General features: G+C 39.9%; 1 protein-coding gene and 1 long non-coding RNA gene across 51 annotated transcripts in view; one reads left to right on the top strand and one right to left on the bottom strand.

The window, feature by feature from the left end:
* Positions 1 to 21607, bottom strand: part of DAB1 (DAB adaptor protein 1) — a 1247092-nt gene that overhangs the window by 279210 nt on the left and 946275 nt on the right. For all 50 annotated transcript variants that reach the window (XM_065521819.2, XM_065521824.2, XM_074005785.1 and 47 more), the window contains one exon: positions 18202 to 18404. In XM_065521819.2, the coding sequence (XP_065377891.1) occupies positions 18202 to 18268 (67 nt within the window). In that variant the 5' untranslated portion in view covers positions 18269 to 18404. The remainder of the gene's footprint in view (positions 1 to 18201; positions 18405 to 21607) is intronic.
* On the top strand, positions 9430 to 19059 carry LOC141407965 (uncharacterized). The gene is made up of 3 exons (XR_012419700.1): positions 9430 to 9517; positions 15540 to 15769; positions 18694 to 19059. It is a non-coding gene; the product is annotated as an uncharacterized lncRNA (long non-coding RNA).

Here is a 21607-nt window from a genome sequence, read left to right as displayed (position 1 = left end):
GATTTCATCTGGTCTCTCTGAGACATGGGTCCTATCACTCCTATCTTACGTGTTAGGAAATGGAGGCTTAGAGGATTTGAAACCTGCTCCAGGTCACATAACTTAATAAATAAATGGCGGAGCTGACTGATCAACTTGTAACTCTGAAGATGGTAATGCAATTACTGGGCTCTATTCTAAAGAATACCTGCCTCACTGGTGGTTGTATTAAGAGGGTGTGTTTAAATAAAGCTCCTATTCACGTGGCTGGCCATCAGAAAGGTGTTCAAGAAATATAACTTTCAGCTTTCCTAGCACAGTGGGTTGGGGGTGGGGTGGGCAGTAGGGGTCAGGATAGGCTGGTGGCAAGACGAGCATTCTCCTCTGTTTGTGATAAGAAGAAATAAGAAATGTGTGGCAAGAATACCAGGGCTTCCTTCTTGGGCTATCGATGTAATAGCTGCTTTCTGTTCCCCCCATTTCAGCCCTTGCAAACTATGAAAGGTCAAAATGTTCTGGAAATTTCTGGGCCAAGTCACCAAAGACTCTGGAACCTCAACTTCTATTTGCGGCACCTTTTATTTTATTTATTTATTTATTTATTTATTTATTTATTTTGAGATGGAGTCTCGCTTTGTCACCCAAGCTGGAGTGCAGTGGTGCGATCTCGGCTCACTGCAAGCTCCGCCTCCCGGGTTCCCGCCATTCTCCTGCCTCAGCCTCCAAGCAGCTGGGACTACAGGCGCGCACCACCACGCCCGGCTAATTTTTTGTATTTTTAGTAACACGGGGTTTCACCGTGTTAGCCAGGATGGTCTCGATCTCCTGACCTCGTGATCCCCCCGCCTCGGCCTCCCAAAGTGCTGCGATTACAGGCGTGAGCCACCGCGCCCGGCCTGCGCCACCTTTTAACCCATCTTTGCCTATGTGGCATGCGCTGACATGAGAAAAGCAATATAACTGGTCAGTTTCTAACAGGTAGCGAATTGAAGTGAGAGTGGATATCTCATGGCCACTTATGATATATGGGTATTTTGAGTATCCATTTGTTTTAATGTGGGAGTCATGAGTATGCACCTTGCCAATCTCCCCTAACAGAGAAAGGAACTGACAAAGTCTTCTACCTGCTACATTCAGACACCCATCTCCAGGTCTGCAAATGTGTTTTAGGAATATGTTTCCCATAGGCCACTCCCAGCCAGTGACAAAGCAGGGCAGGATTCTCAGGCAGGCCCTTTCCCAGGAGACAGGGAACTCCTCTGCTGAGCAACTTTGGCTTAAGGACTCCATGAAGACCTTGCTGAAATTGCCTTAGGACAGCGCCAACATCTAAGATGCATCCACCAAGTCTGCCTCCCTCCCTCCTCCCTCCCTCCCTGCCTGCCTGCCTTCCTTCCTTCCTTCCTTTCTTCCTTCCTTCCTTCCTTCCTTCCTTCCGTCTGTCCGTCCCTGTCTTCTTCACTCAAGTCAAACATGCATTGTGGTCTGATGGCTCCCATAGCCGCCCCTAGCTGCCTCCCTATTTTTTCTCCGTCTTTTCCTCCCCTGTCCTCACCTCCTGTGTCTGATTGGAATCTCACCAGCCCTTGACTGCCCCATCTACTGTTGACATTGGAGTCTAGTGAGTTGAGACTGAACAGAAAGAAGACCTTCAAGGCCCTGCTGGAAATGAAAAGTCTGACCCAGTGCCAGCAGCGAGTCCACTTTCTACGCATACGCCTTCCAGATGCAAACTTTACCCTATTAATTTTCCTCACTGAAGTTATTGGGTACCACAGGCATTTTCTGAAACGTACCAACCTCGGCATTTGGCTTCAGAAGGATTTTAGAGATGATTTCACCCATCGAGATGGATAATCCTTCAGCTTTGAAATGGAAGATCATAATGCTTTGCCAATCTACTCTGATCCCAGAGAAAATGGACCGATAAAAGATGATGATTTCAAGCTTTAAAGCCACCCTCTTCTAACCCAATCTGCTAAAAATTAAAACTCAGCAAGGCATAGTGAGAAGGCTTTCCAACCTGTCATTCTTATAAAGCAGAGATACTAAATAGCCCACAAATTATCTTACTGAAAATAAGATAGAGGCTAGTGTGGTAGACAATGTTCTAAGTCAGAGGCTGATGCTTCACACTTGTTCAGCTGTGGGCCCTAAGCAAGTTGCCTCCCACAAATTTCACTTTCCTCTTTTAAAAATCCAGATGAGTATCTTATGAGTTAAGACAAACAAACACATAGAACAGTGTCTAATGCATAGTAAGTGCTCAATACATATTAGCTACCACAATAGTACTATATTGTTATTAGTTTTTCATGCAGATGAACTGAAATAACAGTATCTGGCATATTCCAGGCTTTCAGTGATTTTTTTTTTCTTTTGAGATGGAGTTTTGCTCTGTCGCCCAGGCTGGAGTGCAGCTGCACGATCTCAGCTCACCGCAACCTCCACCTCCTGGGATCAAGCGATTCTCCTGCCTCAGCATCCGAAGTAGCTGGGACTACAGGCGACCACCACACCCGACTAATTTTTTGTATTTTTAGTAGAGATGGGGTCTCATCATGTTGGCCAGCCTAGTCTCGAACTCCTGACCTCAGGTGATCTGCCCGCCTTGGTCTCCCAAAGAGCTGGGATTACATGTGTGAGCCACTGCGCCCAGTCGAATTGTTTTGTTTTTAATCTAAGCCATGTGCTTAACTGCTTTAAAAACAGTGACTGAAGCAAGTTTCCTCTTTAAGAAGCAAGGAAGCAAAAGGAGGAGGAAGAGAACTAATATGTAAGCAAGGTCTAGGATAGGTGTTTGTCTTAATTTCCTTCCAAGATCTTTATTGCATTTTTGTTTGATTGCAAGCAGTTCTGATCCTTCTGATGGATATGTGTGCTGTGCTCTCAAGAAGATAAAGAGAAAAGGAGAGAGACAGAAAAAGAGAGAGAGAGAGAGAATATAAAACTATATACTCACAAGCAATGATGGATGCCCAGGACAGAAAATTTCCAGTAGACCTGGTCTATAAATTGTCATTTAAATTTGCAATTTAAAAACACTGTCTGACTTTTTGATTTAGCTGACTGTATAGGAGAGACAAATAATGGAATCCTAATAAGCAATGTCTAAATGACATCTCCAGTCTCCCAGACAGAGAGGGCGGCAGTAGAATTCTAAGAAGAGAAAATAAATCTACCAAGAATAGGAAAGACGACCAGAACTAAATAGTTGCACTAATCACTTGATGACAGATATTAGAAAAATGTATTTTTAGCTGTTTAAAATTCGAATCCTTAACAGAAGAAGGGTTGGTTATCAGCTAAAAACCCCTAAAGTCATTGAGAGGGGACAAAACGAGGCTCTATTTTTACATTTCATCACGTTAAAACAGATGAACCAAAAAATCAAGACACCAGCACAACATATTAAAGTCGATAACCTGAGGTTAAAAGATTTGAACAGCACAACACACTAGAGCTCACAGCCATCTATTGGCAAATCTTAATTCCAGTGCTTCACTAGAGTGGTGGTCTCTAGTGGTGACATGCCCGCAAAGGGGAGCCCACCCCAAAGTCTCGGTTTCTTCTCACTACAGGAGAACAAGTTAGCATCTACCCCCTGCCCACAAAACACAGAAGATAAACACTGTATCCGTTCAAGGATCAAAATAGAAATGAACCATCAACTGCTAAAAGCAGTTCTGTAACACCACAGCTTAAGCAAGATTTGACAAATTTGGGAATGCACCAATAAAAATGGCAACAATGACAGAAGGATTGGGAGAGAGGTTTTGTGAGAAAAAGCTAAAGAAAATTAGATCACTTAGCAAAATGATAATTGCAAAAAGTTTATCATATGGGAATAGCTTAAATTGTGAGGTTTTGTGAAAAACTAATACAGAATTAAATACATAGAAGGATCAGATAGGATGTCATCTGTTTGCATGCTTGTGTGCACACAGTAGTGTGCAGGAAAAAAACACTGAAAGAAAATATACCTAAGTGTTAACTGTTCTCACTCAAGGCCAGGACATAATTTCAGACTCCTCTACATAGTGCTCAAGGTAGCCATCAAAATCGACCAGCATTGGCAAATTACACAAAATCTATTTGCAATCTATAACTTGGTGAGCTGGAGGAGAAACTGCTGTAATCATTACTTCAAAACATCAAAGAAAAACTACTTGAATATAAATTACTGATTATAGGTAAGTGTAGGCCAAAGGCCAATGAATTATCTATTTGACACAAAATACTGTTCAACAAATATTTAGTGAACACATATTATGCACCTGGTGTATGCATAACATGAAATGAATAAAATATGTTTGTAATGTGAGGTAGCTTTTACTATAGAAGGAGCAGGAGCAAGTTACTGTCCAGCAAGATTTCCTTTCATGGGAGGATAGGGTAGGACTTGTCTTTCACAAGTAGGGGTTTATACCCAATAGGTAGACAATGTCTTCAATTACAGGAGATATTTCACAAAGTTATCTATTGAACTAAAAAAACAAATAAATCTGAACCCCAAGAATGTTTATTTAAAAGTTCTTGGATAGTTGGTTGTCTCTGCTAAGTGATTTCAACTTACTATAATAAACTATAATTATTTCTTATTTGTTTGTCTTTCATATTAGATTTTAAGTTCCTTGAACTCAGGACTTCTCCATAATCTTCTGTGGCCAGCACTCTCCCCGGTTTTGAAAAATGCTCAAAAACTGAATGAAGGAAAGGTGGAAGGAAAGAGGGAGGAAGGAAAAGAAAAGAAGGGAAGAAAGGAAGGAATTCAAAGAAGTCTGTAATCATCACTTAGCCCTTAACAAAATTAACACGTTGACAATTCTTGATTTGACTAGCATCTCTTGATCGCCTACGATGTGCCAAAGTCTGCGACAGGTACCTTCACATATGTACTCAGCAGTTTCATTTTCCACAATTTTGAACTCCAACCAGGACGGTATTTATTAGAAGCTACTATAGTCAACAAAGTATAGATTTTGAAATCAGACTGCTTGTTTAAATCCTAACTCTGCTAGTTTCTAGCTGTGGGCAGGATACTAAATCTCTATGACTCTATTCATATAAAATACGAAAATAAACTGAGAGTAAATATTTAAAATGCCTGTATATTAGTCTTCTCCCTATGGCAATGGTTTTATTTCCTACAAACATATATATCATATATCTTCCACTATTTAATCACAGCCTCAACCTGACCAGAAGCCACTGGGCAATAGCTAAGACAGCAGAAACAAGTCTTGCAGAGCCTCAAGAAGCAAGGGCTAAAATAGACCTTAGCAAGTTGCACGATTCCCACCTGCTATCAAGCATCAAGCTACCTTTCATAAGTCCAACCTGATTTCAGCTCTCATGACTATCCATCACTGCTTCAGGATGACATCCAATGTCTTTAGCACACCCTTCTGTATCGCTGTTAATAAGGGATACGGGCATGATCATTTTCCCAATGATAGGGGTCCTGATCCTTTTTAGGATCACATAATAAGAACATTTTTCATTGTTGGAGATAATTCTCCTTCCCGTGCACATTTGTCAAAGGCAGTTTCCAACAGTCCCGTACATCATCCTGAAATACATGATAAGATTCAGGTCTGCTATTCATCATCTACTGGGCTTCTTCCAAGGCAAGTCACTGCATGGTGAGTCTTGCCTCTGGTTTAACAATTAGAATGCAAGATCTCCCTAGAGCAGCATTGCCAGCCAGGGAAAGCTGAAAGACACAAGTGATGATGATCCCAAATTTAAGGAATGTGAATCTGCAATGATGACATATAAATCCTTTATAAAGGTAAATTGCATCTGTAGCTACCATTTTACAACAGGAACCAGACCCCTAGGAAATATGGTTCCTGGGGTTGTATTTGATGGCCTCTGCTGGGAAACAGCATGGTGTAGTGGAAAGAGCTTGTGCTTTGAATCAGTTAGATCCAAATTAAAATTCCTGTCCTTCTATTTACACGATGGGTGACTTTGAACATAATCTTAACTTACCTGAGTGTGCTTTCTCATCTGTAAAATGGGAGTATTATCAAACTCATAATTCTCTTGTGAAGATTTTAAAAGTTATTGTATTCTCTCCCTGGCATTTAGTAATCACATCATTAATATCATTTCCCACATTCCACTGATAACGCTTCCTCCCAGCTTTGGGATGATATAATGATATAAAAGACACAGTCCTTGTCAATAAGACTCAGCTGAACACACAATATAGAAGGGAAGAAAGGGGTATAAAGCGGAATCCTAATGAACAGAAGAAAGGAACAAGAGCTTCATCTGGAGTGAAAACAGTACACTGAGAATCACAAGGCTTAATTCCATGGAAGGAGAGGGATGCTAAGGAAAAGCACCATGGCAGTACTATCTGAGCTGTGTCTCAGAGGAGCAGGTGGACCCTGGCAGGTCAAAAAGAGAGAGGGGAACTTCTTCCAGGCTGAGAGGAGAGCTGAAGCAAATCCATGCATGCTCAAAGCAGGCAAGTAAGGCGATGTGTTCAGATTGAGCCAAGTGTCTAGAAGGGACACACAACATTTGCTGTACTGATGAATGAGACAGAACTGACTCTGTGTCACCTTTCCAGCTTCTCACCTTCCTCATCTGTAAACTTGAGATTTTGAAAAAGCAGCTACCTCAGGGGAATGATCTGAGTTAGAAAACACATATAAAGGTTTGAGTATATTGCCTGATACTTAGTAATTGCTGACAGATAGTAGGTACCTTCATCACCAGCATCCTCATTATTATTTCGAGCTTGGGGATGCCCGCTGGGAGGTGAACTAGGCTGCTGATATTATTCACAGATTTGGGGAATTTGCAAAATTTCCTGGTCTTCACTTTTACAGTGCTCGCTCCAAATTAAGAGAGAGAAATGATGTTTTCCTTTAATATAATATTATCTCTTCCATATCCATGGAGATTAGTTCCAGGATCTCCATAGATAACAAAATTTAAGGACATTCAAGTTCTTTATATAAAATGGCATAGTATTTGCATACAACCTACGTAATCCTCCGGTATACTTTAAATCATCTCTAGATTACTCATAATGCTTAATGCAAAGAAAATGCTATGTAATAGTTATTATACTGCATTTAAAAATTTGTATTATTTTTTAATTGTTGTATTTTTGCCTAATATTTTATATCTAACATTGGTTGAATCCACGGGTGTGGAACCTCAGATATGGAGGGTGGCTGACTTTACATCCAAGAGGAATGAAAGCAGGGTCTCGAATAGATATCTGTATACTCATTTCATACCAGCATCATTCACAATAGCCAAGAGGTGGAAGCAGCCCAAATGTCCACTGATGGATGAATGGATAAACAACTTCAGATGGAAAACATATACAGTTGGCCCTCCACAGCCTCAGGTTTTGATCCACAGTTGGTTGAATACACAGATGTGAAACCCACAGACACAAAGAGCTGATTATACATTTCAATTTATACAGAGTCAAAATCCTTCAAGTTCATTTTCACTTTACCTTTTTATATCTAGAAAATGTTTCCTTCTCAATCATGTGGAGGCTTGTGCATGGCAACCTTCTGCAAGCCACAGACGAGAGATATGAAGTGAAGGGGCTTCCCCTGCCTTTTTAACTTCTTTTCTAACTATACAACATATTTTACCATCATTCCCTCCTCTTGCTGAGGCCATCTCAACCTAAAGGCGTTACTATTGGAACCTGTAGGAAGATGTCTTTCAGTGCAAGCACAACTTAGTATTTGGTAAGAGGACATATCATTCAGTAGAGAGTAGTTTAGTACAGTGTTAAGAACATGGACAAGCTCTGGGGTTAGAAAGATCTGTGTGTAAATGGGTCCCTTTACCTGTGTGACCTCAGGTAAGCCATGCACCTCTCTGAGCCTCAGTTGCCTCTTATGCAAAATGAGAATACTTGTCTAAAGGCTGTTTTGAAGCTTAAATGAGAAACATGGACACAAGGACACAGGAACAACAGATATTGGTTCCTCCTTCACCTCTGCTCTCTCCTCTCCTCTGCCTTTGATCTATGTGTGTTCTCTTGATAGACTGCAGAAACACTCAGTCTTGCAAACGTGTACTCTGACCATCCCAGAAGGTGTGTTGCAATAGGAGATTGCTGAAATCTCAGCACACCTGGGAACACTGTCTGCTCAGCAAACTCACACAAATAATAAAACCCCATCCTCTGGGTCATTTACTGGTTATCTACAAAGACAAAGACTCTCCAACTCCGAGAAGGAGCAGATACTTAACCAGACTCACAGCATACCAAGGATTCAGAGGGCTAATGTGAAGGGCTTTGTTCTTCCAAACATCAAAATTCAGGCCCAGCCACTGCCAGAGGCAGCACACTGAGCTTAATGAAGCAGTGGGATGAACTAATATGGCAAATCTTATAGCTCTTACTACCAATATGGCCTACATCACGCTAAATTACAGCACCAGACATGATTGGACACACATCACAAAAGGAGAAGTAGCTGTCTGAATTGTAGGAATTTTGAATGCCACATAATAAGAATCTCAAGAGCCAACTCTTAGGGGAGATTTTTTTTTTTTAAATTTTCTTTCTTCTTGTGCAAATAATTCTCCCCCACATTTTATAACAATTAATTCAACAAACATTTACTGAGTACCTACCATGTGCCAAGTGTACCAGGTGAGGAACTCATAATTAATGGCATAACATAGATAAAAGAAAAATAGTTGTAGAAAAAATAGTAGAAATAATTGTAGAAAAAATGTGATAAAATTATCACACTTTACCCATAGTACAGGGTGTTGTGAGACCCCTTAGAATCCAGGGGACTCAGGTGAGATTTTTCTTGGCCTTAAGTTCATTCATTTACTCCCTTATTCATTCAATAAATATTGCTCCATACCTACACTTTTCAACATTCTCCTTAGTGGCAGCAGTAAAGTGGCTAATAAAACAGACACAGTCCCTGTCCTCACAGATCTCCCAGCCTAGTGTGTGATAAAGAGGAGGATAAACCTTATTTAAATAATGGAGAAAATGCAAAGTGGCTGAGAGCACACAGGATGGTCATGACCCACAACTTGGGGGTATGTGGGTGGTTGCAATGGGTCACCAAAGCATTTCTCAAGAAAAGTAATCTTTAACTTGAAACTAAAGAATACACAGAGTTGGCTTTGAAACAAATACAGAAAAATGTATTCCTGGGAAAAGAAAAAACATGTACAAAACCCCAAGGGTAAAAAATCAACATGGTAGGGTCAGGGAACTGAAATTGGTTCAGTGGGATCACTCAGTGAAGTATGATTGGCAAGAGTCGTGAGGAATGTGCCTGGACAGATAAGAAGGGGTCAGACCAGACAGCACCCTCTCTGATGCCATGATAAGCAGTGTGGACTTTTTCCTGAGGGCAGGAGGAGCCACTCACTGAAGGGTTTTATGCAGGAGTGTGATCTGATTAAATCTCCACATTAGTGAGCAGTGCTGAGAATGGCTTGGAGATGGACAGCAGTGAAAACCTGAAGACCATTTAGGAGGGTGCTAGGATGATCCAGATGAGAGATGAAGGTAGGCTGAACTACCTTCGGGGTGGGGGCTAGTGAGGGGAGAAGGAATGAATGGATTTGAAAGATACACAGAGGGTCACATGAACTGATAATCAGTGATTAATTAATTGAGGTTGTTAGGAAGCTCACAATGTTAACCAAAAGGTGACTGTAATCCTCGCACTTTGGGAGCTGAGGCAGGCGGATTACCTGAGGTCAGGAGTTCATGAACAGCCTGGTCAACACGGTAAAACCCCGTCTCTACTAAAAATTCAAAAAATTAGCTGGGCGCAGTGATGCGCACCTGTAATCCCAGCTACTCGGGAGGCTGAGGCAGGAGAATCGCTTGAACCCGGGAGGCAGAGGTTGCGGTGAGCGGAGATCATGCCACTGCACTCCAGCCTGGGTGACAGAACGAGACTTGGTTTCCAAAAAGAAAAATTGCAAGTGCACAGGGTAAGAGAGCTAGCAAAGGTGAAATTGCAGTCTGCACAAAAGCCACAGAGGTGAGGCCTGGGACCTGAAGCGTAGTGTGGCTAAGGGTAGGAGCAAGCAGAGTGACAGAAAAGGAGACAGGAACCACATTTCAAAGGACTTGATGCATTGTCCTGTGGCGTATGCTGCCACGGTTACAGAACAAGTTCAAAGAGGAAAGGAGCTATGAAGGTGAGTTTGGAGAAAGCCTGACTTCTAGCAAGGAAACCAATTAGAACAAAGTCCTGAACTAAGTCACCAATTAAACCTGAAACAGTTTGTCTTCAGGGAATGGCCACACTGAGTGAAGTGTCCTGTAATCAATTCATGACCATGTGACCACAGAGAATACAGAAGTCTCTTTTCACCACAGCACATCATACGATCAGTCTTACCATAAAGAAGTGAACTGCTTGGCCCCAAAACATGACTCTCTGCCTCCAAGCCCTTCAGCCCAACAGCTCTACTGATCAAGTTCAGACAAATTTATCTTTTCTTATAATTAAATCCTTGGTTTTGAATTTCTAAAGCTCACAAATCACAGAGTTCCCAGAGAATGATTAGCTCACCAAAACCCTGTCAAGACAGAACAGCACCATAAATTTACATGATGTAGCTAATCAGTTTCTATGCTCCAGTCTCCTCAGAAGAGTAGAGCCCCTATAATTTTTTCACATTCTCCAACTCTCCAGCATCAAGCCACAAGGCAAACCCACAGAATACATTCAGGGAAGACAGTACAGACGTCAGCACTGGTAAGACCTAGTGTATGGCAACTCAGGCAGACAAGCCCCATGACCTGCGGCAAGTCTCTGGACCTCTCTAAACATTATTTTCTTATGTATTCAATGGGATGATGTAAGAGTTAGGCTCATTAGGGACAATTTATCTAAAATGGTTCATATGCAAGAAGCATACATGATGGCTACTAATAAATCTTTGTAGCTTGACAACATGGTCTACTTTCCTTTATATTTCCTATTCATTCCCTCAGTTATTCTTGGAGCAAGTATCCATTTGAAGAGGGACCAGTTTCTTTTTCTTACCAACTATCCCATATTCCTCTGGAGAAAAGGGTACCTTCTACCTCTCTGTATTTCCTATACCACTAGAGATGTGCTGCCTCTCAGACATGGTGGGAGTTGGGGGCCACAGGGGAAAGGAATATTTCTTAATCTTGATTCTATGTATAGAGTTTCAATGCTAGCTTTTTTATACTTGTGAACTCATGAAATCCTTACTGCAACACTCTGAGATAGGAACTACTATTATTCCCATTTTACAGATGAAGTTGAGGCCCAAAAAGATTAGGTAGCTAGCCCAAGATAGACAAGTAGAAAATGTGCCAAGCCTTGACTCCAACTTCAGTTTATCTAATTCTAAAACATGGGCTCTTCTCAGAAGTCTTCACTGTAAGGAAGAGGAAGCAAACACCCCGAGAGGTTAATGAGGTGAATCCTAAGAACATCAGTTGTTTGGGACCTACTGAGTGGAAGGAGCTCCAGCCAGGGAGCCACTCCTGGGTGGCAACCCTGGCTCTGCCATTGCCCAGGGGAGTGACCACTGGCAAATCATTCTCCTCTTGAGACCTCATCTGTGACAACCGGGCTGTGGCCTGCCACCAAACATTAACTTCTTATAACCTTTTATATATATCAACTTCCTGAGAAGTTGTGTATTCCGGAGAGGTTATTCATGTTTTATTGTATACAGACTTTCAGAGTATTGTGTTACTTGTGTTTGTTAAAATAAAAATGTACTTGCTTTTAGTCAGGAAGGCAATGAAAAGAGTTTTAATGAGAATCATCCTCATTATGATAAATACGGAATATTTTAATTAATAAAAATAAACTTGGAGTCAAAGTAAACCTTACGCATTTTATGAACAGTAAGAGGTTGGGAATGAATAAAAGCAGCAAAGTAGAAACACAATATTTTTTTCCGGGAAGGATGAGACATAAATATCAGAAGGCCCCCTCCCCTACCCCACCCTCCCAGCTCACAGGTCTTTAACTACAGCATATATGACTAGGGTCAGAATCTCCTTCTAAGGCATTTCTCTGTTCTTCAGAAGACCAAGCATAGGCTGGGCTCATGCTGGAGCTATATAAATGTTCGTGGACAAAAGAACTGATTAATGATGCCCCTACTAAATTTCAAAATTGGGCAAGCAAATATTATCTCTACATCCATTTGGTGGCTGAGAAAAGTAATGCTCAAAAAGTAGAGGTGACTTGTCTGAAGTTAGACCACCAAAGAGTGGGGGGGCTTAAAGTATGAACCCAAATACCCAGTATCTTGACTGACCCCAGACTGCCTCCTATGCACGACAAGAGCAGCATATAGAAGCAATGATAAATAAGCCTGATAAAAAGACTGTTTTCTTAAAAAATTAATCTCTCAGGATCCTGATGACCTAATGAGATAATCAATATGATGGCAATTTATAAGCTCCTATGTGGTAAGCCAATGTTAGCGGAACTTACTCCCTAGGGCTAATGACCAGTTGAGCAGTCATGACCCTGAATGTACCATTCCTTAACCCAAACTAACTAGAATTTTTCAAGAAACTTCCAAAAGTTAGCACAGCTGCGAGGTACAGAGGGTTCACACTCGGTTTGATGTGACTTCAAACCTGAGGCATCTGCCCTGTGATCACTGACTTCTCCTAAATCCCATTAAAGCCTTGATTCTTGGAGTCAAAATTCTCCTGGGAGAAAATATGAAGGTAGCTTTTTGTCATTGTCATTGTGGTTAACTGATGATCCCTGGGTATAGCACTAACATGAAATATAAGGGAAGTTAAAAAGTTTCACTATTTCCAGGTGTTCCTAGAAAATAAGGAGGCAATAGCGAACTGTGATTTCAGAAAGGACAGAGCACTAACACACTAACACTGACTAAGCCATACTACATTGCAGACCCCAAGCTAGCTCTCACCCACAGTATCTCCCTCACCTTTCTTTCTTTTATTTCTTATTTATTTATTTGGAGACAGAGTTTCACTCTTTTTGCCCAGGCTGGAGTGCAATGGCGCAGTCTCAGCTCACTGCAACTTCTACCTCCCAGGTTCAAGTGATTCTCCTGCTTCAGCCTCTCAAGTAGCTGGGATTACAGGCAAGTGCCACTATGCCCTAATTTTGTATTTTTGTATTTTTAGTAGAGACAGGGTTTTACCATGTTGGCCAGGTTGGTCTCAAACTCCTGACCTCAGGTGATCTGCCCACCTCAGCCTCCTAAAGTGCTGGGATTACAGGCATGAGCACCGCACCCAGCACCCTCACCTTTCTATGACAAGTGAAAATATTCACACACACACACACACACACACACACACACACACCTCCCTTTAAAGATAAGTGAAACCAGGCTCAAGGAGGCTAACTAACCTGTCTCTAGTTACACAGCATATAAAGAGAAGAGTTAGAACTAAAAACCAGGTCTGCTGTGCTCCGAAGTCAGTACTCTTTCCACTACACTAAGCTGACAGATGGCACTGACTGGAAGACTCCAGGCACTGCCCCCAGAAATGTCTATCTGTTCATCATGGGACACATTCCTCTACCATGATCTTCCACTGAGTGCCCTAATACGGAGATTACAAATAACAAGAATAGTGTCAACTGATTGTCCTCCTTTGATGGCAGGTAACGAACCTGAAAATATACATTATTTTCCTCGGGCCTTCCATCAAATTCCACTTCTGGAATGGGCACCATTTGACAAGCTGTATGTGCAGTGACACAACCCAATACAAATAAAATGGAAAAAAACAACTTTATTTTTCACTACTTGCATCCCTTATTTGAATTGTGAATACTCTAGTTACATTTCATAAATAGCCTGCCTAGAAACTCATTTTGTGATGAAATATGCCCCTGTGTGACTTGTATTTGAAACCGTCTGGCTTGCTTTCAACAGCTTGAGTTAAAGAACTAGGGTGATAGGCTTGTGAAGAACTCTAAAGGGCCTCTTAACTTTCTTTATGCCACTCTTTCCCACAATAGATGACCCAAATTGTCAGGTATTCTTTTTTCAGGAATTAAAATATCTGCCCCTGGAGTCATCTAAATCTTAATAAGAGGGGGGAAAAACACTTCTATTTTGTAATATCAGGTAATAATATGGGAAATACACTTATATCAAATAACAAAATAGGACATGAAATTGTATGAAGAGTATGATGTCAACCACATATTATCCTGGAAGGCCAGTTTAAGGATGTAACTTCAGTTGTTAATAGTAGTTATTTTTGTTTGTCCTTTCTAATTTCAGCAATAAGCACATACAGCTTTTAAAAAGTTAAATAAATGTAAAAAATAAAAGATAATATTTTCCAGAAATAGTCCTAAATATTATTCAGGGTTTCATCCCTACCAAAAATCATTATATGAGGACATAATATTAACTGATAAAAATAATTATATGAGAATATAATATTAACTAATACCAGACACAAGGGTTGTCCCAGAAAAGAAGTTACACACCAATCTTGCTGATAAATATAGATACAAAAACCATTCCTTAACCTAACAAATCTTGCTGGTAAATATAGATACAAAAAAACATTCCTTAACCTAACAAATCAAATCCACCAGAGTGTAGAAAATAAAAGCATTACGACCAAGTAAGATTTACCCCAGAAATGAAGATTTAAAAATCTATCAGTTAAATCCACCACAGTATAAATTATAAGAGGAAAAATATGTATAATCATTGAAATAAATACAGAAAAAGCATATGATAAAATTCAGCATGCAAATTTAGAATTTAAAAATACTTCCTAGAAAATAATACATAAAGGGGAACTAATAAATATGTTTTATTTTGTTTTGTTTTGTTTTGAGACATCGTCTGGCTCTATTGCCCAGGCTGGAGTACAGTGGTGCGATTGTGTCCCACTGCAAGCTGCCCTTCACGGGCTCAAGCCATCCTCCCAATTTAGCCTCCTAGGTAGCTGGGACTACAGGCATGTACCACCATGCTTGGCCATTCTTTGCATTTTTTTTTTTGTAGAGACAGGGTTTCATCATGTTGCCCAGGCTGGTCTCAAACTCATAAGCTCAAGCGATCTACCCACCTTAGCCTCCCAAAGTGCTGAGACTATAGGCGTGAGCCACCATGCCTGGCCAGAAAACTGTCTTTAGTAAAAACTTAAGCATCACTTAAATGTAATCTAGAAGCGATCAGGAACAAGATAAGGACATTTACTATCACTAAATATTATAATGACAGATCCAGCCAATTAGAGAGAAAAAGAGTAAGTACTTAAGGATAGATGAGAAATTTATTTGCGGATTATACGCTGTCTCCATAGAAAATCCAAGCATAGTTGGCGAAAGTAGTAGTAATAAAAGAGCATAACGACATGGTTATATTCAAGATTCAATATCAGTATATAAACTGTTTATTCCTTTTAAAGTTGTATTAATTTTGTCCAAGTTAGCAACATTTGTTTAATGAAATACTATTACATCATCAAAACTGAAGAACAAGAAATGAATTAATGCTTACCAGCACATTTTCTCTCTCTCTCTCTCTCTTTTTTTTTTTTTTTTTTTTTTTTTGAGACTGAGTCTTACTCGGTCACCCAGGCTGGAGGGCAATGAAGCCATCTTGGCTCACCGTAACCTCTGCCTCCTAGGTTCAAGCGATTCTCCTGCCTCAGCCTCCCAAGTAGCTGAGGTTACAGATGTGAGGACATGGTGAGAAGATGACCATCTACAAGCCAGGAAGAGGGCCCTCACCAGGAACCAAACTGGCTGGCACTTTGATCTTAGACTTTCTAGCCTCCAGATCTGTGAGAAATATGTTTCTGTGGTTTTAGCTGCCAAGTCTATGGTATTTTCTTATGGCAACTCAAGCTAATTAAGACAAGATGAATGACGAAGGAAGAGAAAAAGAGAAAAGAGGGGAGAGGAGGGAAATTGAGAAAGATGACAGGGAAGGGAGGAGAAGAGAAGGAGAAAAGGAAAAGGGAGGAAAAAGAGGAAGAAGATCACAGCTAACCTTTGTTGAGCATTTAATATATGGCAAGTAATATATTAAGTATTTTATTTGCCTTATTTTCATTAATCTTCATAGTGAGCCTTTGAAGTCAGTAATATTATACACCCATTTTATAGGAGAGGAAAATGAGGCTCAGGTTAAATACTTTCAAAGGTCACACAGTGAGAAAGTGGTAAAGCCAGAATTTGAATCCAGCTCTGCCTACCCAAATTCCATGGTATTAGCCGCTCCCTGGAGGACACTCCTCACATACGTATTATGTTGATTTCAGAGTTTTTTTAGGATATGAAGATGAGGAGGTTCTAAAAGGGTCACCTTCACGCTGTTATCCCAAATCCCCAACTGAGCCAATGTCCTGAAAACCTGAATCCTCTCTGCAGAACGCTTCTGGTTTTGCATGTTAAAATTAAGAATGAAAAAATATGCACTAAGATAACATTTTTAATGCATTAAGCATTCAAGAGTGCAGGTTTGGCGGAAAGGTTAAATTTGAGGCAAAAATATAACTTGTCAGTTTCCACTGAAAAAGCATTTAAATTCTAGTACATACTGGGCTCTGCGACCTCTTTTTTTTTTTTTTTTTTCCCCACATAGCAGTCTCCCAAGACATGTTCTTTCACCCACTTACTTTCTTTCTATTATTCTTAGACCATGATGCATAGAAAACAGGTTTACATTAATTTTTAGGGAATGAAATAGACTGCCTCCCAAATATTTGTGTTTCAAATAAACATCAAAAGCAAAATTTATAGTCCTTCCTGGGCTTCTGGCTGTCCAAGAGCTGCATATGTATTACAGTTATGTCCCCTACTTCATATAGAGTGCCAGACAAATGCCATCACAAAACATAACTGGGCAGGCACAGTGATGTCTCAAACAAATCACTGTCTATACCAAGAAGTCAAGGGCATCCCGGTTTGCAAGCCCACATTGACAGATTTCAAGACCTGAAAGAGAGCTCTGTTAATCCCCTCCCATGCAGCTGAGAAAACAAGGGAGAGAGAGCAGAAACTACAGGGAGAAAACATACACACACAGAGAAAGAAGTTGCTCATATTTAATTGGCAGGGGGTGAAGCTTACTGAAAAACATGGTCCTAAAGCCATGGGGCTAAAATTCTCCAGAAAACATGAGAAGTGACAGAATTACTTTATCATCACACTAGGCCTGCAAATCTTCATTGCCAGATATCTCTGGCTGCTCTCTGCCAAGCACTTCCTAAGTGCTGAGACTTAAAATGTGAACAAAACATCTAGCTCCAAAGGAGCTTACGCAGGACATTTTTAATAAAGTGAAACACTAACCAAGTACTAATGAAACAAAACAAATAAAAACATTTATATCAATTTTGGGAGTAAGAAAAGGCTCCCCCAGGAGGCTCCCCTAAACTCAAACCTAGTGAATAAGCAGGAGTCAGTTCAGAGAAAACAACAACAACAACAACAACAACGAAGGGCAACAAAAAAGGATTTCAGGCTGGATTAAGAGTCCAGTGGTTCTTAAAGTAGGGTCTCTGGACTAGCAGGACTGGCATCACCTAGGAAGCTGTTTTAAAAGGAAAGTCTTGCGTCCTACCCTAGACACCGAATCTGACACTTTGGGATGAGACTCAGAAATGAAGGCTTTAAACAAGCCCTCCCAGTGATTCTGGTTCAGCCAGAGTTTGACAACCACTGGTACAGGTAAAGATGAACTACAGGATGTCTGGAGGGTAAACAGGGATGGGGAAGTGGGGAGGTTAGGCAGAGATGTTGCTGGAGGGATGGATAGAAGGCATATGCAGAAAAACTTTGTATATTATGAGAAAAGGTTTGGATTTTGTTTGGAGAGTAATGAAGAGCCATTACATTATTATATTATATACATTATTATATTATGAATACAAATGAAGAGCCATTACATTATTATATTATGAATACGAAACACACAAAATAACTATTTAAAAATACATGTGACCATAAAGATACTTATTTATATCATTCCAGAGATTATATCATTCCAGAGATTTAAAAACTCATTCCTGTGCAGAAAAGTTTTGGATTTTATCTGGAGAATAATGATGGACCATTACATTATTATATTATGAATACAAAACACACAAAATGACTATTTAAAAATATTTGCAATCATAAAGATATTTCTTTCTATCATTCCAGAGATTTAAAAACTCATTCCTGTGCAGAAGAGTAGCCATTAAAAAAAGAAGGTCAAATTCAGCCCTACCTTTCTTTCTGGAGTCTTTCTTGGCGCTGGTTTTCACAGCTACTTGAAGTTCTGTCTCAGTTGACATCCTACTTAATCCTTAGTCCACTTCACACAGATCCCGGGCCTTGGCCAGGCTCATTGAGGACTCTTCTCCAAGAGAAAGACTCCTCCCTTCAGAAATGACACTCTGAGCTGCACATTTCATTCACTCTTCTTGAGTGCTGCAAATCAAGGCAAGAGAACATTCAGAATCATCACTGTTACGAAGTTAAACAGACATTTTAAAAAAGTGAATTGGCAAACATATACAAACAAAATCTTGGTCTTCATGCAAACACTGCTCCCATGGTTTCATGAAGGCATTGATAGGGTTTATACAGCAAAGGGAATGAGAGGCTTATAGCGGCAAAACTGCTTCTCAAACTAGGTAACTCAAAATAGATCTTTAAAAGTCTAGATTTATAAGAGGGACAAAACCCAACTCTGTTTTCTGTGTTTCTTATTTTCAAGCATCAGATCCCAACCAGAACATACAGCAAAGGTATAGCCAGCCCCATGGAGATATTTCCAACAAGAGAGCACCCGTCTATCAGCCAGGCTTGATCAGCGCCTTGGCAGCAAAAGCAGATCATATGGAAGTGACCTGTGGTCTGTCCCTCACTGGCAGGCATCAGAGGGGGCATAGAGTTGACATACAACTGGACTCCAAGGGTAAGGTGACAAATGGGGCCGAGAAACTTTCCAGCAAGCCAATTTTATGTCAATTTTTCCTCCAGCTATAAGAGCAGACAAGCATTTAATGTGCAGAGAAAGAGAAAAGAAACAGGCAGACACAGATTTCATTCATTCATTCTCTAATAAATATGCATTGAACAATACCAGGTGCTATTAAACTCAAACACTGTGCTAGGAAGATAATAATGATAATGAAGATAATAATGATAATAAAGATAATACAACCACTTCACTTACAGGTAATAGTTACTATATACTATGCCCTTAGCTACTGCTTCACATATAGTATCTCACTTGGTCTCATTCAAATTAAACGAATATACAGTATTCTCTTTGATAATAGTCTTTTCCTGTGACTATGATAGTTATATGAGAGTTCTATTAAAAAGTAAACATTTCACCAATTTTCACTTTTGAAAAGTATTAAGAAAAAGCTATTAGAAATGGATCTTCGAATTGTGCAGCCAATTCTTAGTTCATCCCACAGATCTAGAACGGTTTAATAGAAAACGATTGACCTCGAATGCCAGTTTCAGTTCAAAAAGAATAATGACCCAAACCTGTTAATCATGACAATCTAGTTAATCTTAACCAGAAAGTCTAATATAAAAGCCATGTAAAATTATAGTAAAGCTTGAATATGAGGAAATTCCCACCTTAATCCAAAGATATCTGTTTTGTTTTATTTGTATATAAGCTAACTATTTTTTAAAAAGGAAATGGCCCAAATGAAAGTACTTGATCTAGTGAATCTAAGGCTACAACTAAGAAAAACAGAAAGTTATCTTTGTAAAACAGGGTCCATGAAACCGTACACAGAAAATGAGAATTTATCCTGCCACTTTTATACCATCTATCTATACCTTGCCACCAGCCCCCACACCCTTTCCAGCCCCTTATCTCTAAGACAACGTTCAATGGAAGATGACAGAGTCACAAAATTTGGTCATGTATAAACATAATCAAATTTATTAATAATATTTACCATTTCATTGCAGCAAGTATTTACTAAGAATCTACTATGGGCCAGGTACAAATGCTAGCTCATTCATGTTAACAGATATTTACCAAGTAACCATGCTGGCCAAGAGTACATAGTCAAAGGCTGGTTCCTATTCTCAAAGAAGCTCAATCTAACAGGGGTATCAGTCATGTAAGGGACGGCAACACACATATGTGACCAAAACTAAAACAGGCATATAAATACCAGGCATACGGGGTAGAAAGATGCAAGTATTCATCTTTGCTTGGAAGGGTCAATAAAGCTTCAGAGGATAAGCCCTACTCTGTGAGATGTTGAAGAGCAATGTTTCTGTCAAAAGGACAATAAGGGAAAGGACCAACAGCTTCTCAATAATTATATGTAGAATGAATGAATGAGTGAATGAATGGTTGTTTCAGGCAGAAAGATCAGCATGTATAAAAGCAAGGAGGAGTGAAATCAACAACCAAACAAGTAAAAGGAGGCACAAATCTAGCAGGGAAGTGATGTACTTCCGCATCTTCCCAGTTTTTCCTTGTGCTGCTATCTTTCTATGGAATCTCTTGTCTCAAGTCTGCCTTGACATTCTATTGACTCCTCAAGGTTCAGTTCGAAGAGACATCACAGGCAGAAAGATGTTTTGATCTCTGTAGCAAAACAGACTCTCTCCCAACTTATTTTATGATTTGATTTTTGGACAACTTCAGTTTCAGCCACTTACAAGCCACATGATTTGAGGAAGTTACTCAACCTGGTCTTTGCCTCAGTTTCTTCATCTGTACACTGGGGATAATAGTGCCCACTGGTGGAGCTGTTGTGGCAATCAAGTATGATCACACACGTAATGTGATTGGAAGAGTGTCTGGCATGCCTCCTGGTAAGCATTTAATAAATATTAGGCACATAAATTCCTGTGCCACTTGCTCAAGGCCACATGGCTGGTATGTGACCGAAAGTCTGTATTATCTCCCCTTTACAAAGGAAGAAACTGATTCAAGTTAATTTTGCTGTTTGAGGATGAACTGTAGGAAATGGTATCAGTTGGCCTTGGACACAGTAGATGCCTAATCTATAAATTCAGAAAGTAGTTGAAATATGTGGATTTTACACATTTTCAAGAATTTTTTAAAATCAGTGTATAAAACTGGATTGGATTTGGGCCATTTTCTCTTCTTCAACCTTCTAAATCACAATATAGCATCTCTCCCTATTTCTATCTTCAAAGATGCTTGTTCAACAAAATATGATTATGTTCAAGTGTTACAAGCATTACTTGTGAATTTCTGAAGTACATCCCTACATCAGTAATGAAAGGAAACCACCATCATTGTGAATAAAAACTTAAATAAGCTACAATACTGTGAGAACGTACCACAGTGTGGACCCTGGCATCCCCTTTAATTTTCCAAAAGGCAGAGGTTGAGCAAATGCTGTGAAGTAACTCCAAATTATTTAGGAAATTCGCTTCTTTGTAATTAAGGAGATTAAAGTCCTCCAGGGCCAGAAACCATGTGACAACTCAAATCATTTTCCCCAGTAAAAGCTGTGAAACCCTATCAGTTAAATTCAGGCTTGCCTGGAATTTTGAAATGCTTCAATAATATTTCTTTGCTCCACACAATCTGCAGTAATTTAATATTCCTGAAGTGTGTCAGGTTTTTTATAATGAGCTCTTCAAATCTAAATGTGAATTATGTAACATTCCAC

The sequence above is a fragment of the Macaca fascicularis genome, chromosome 1 (assembly GCF_037993035.2).
Source record: "Macaca fascicularis isolate 582-1 chromosome 1, T2T-MFA8v1.1".
Taxonomy (NCBI): Eukaryota; Metazoa; Chordata; class Mammalia; order Primates; family Cercopithecidae; genus Macaca; species Macaca fascicularis.
This window is presented reverse-complemented; position numbering and strand designations above follow the sequence as displayed.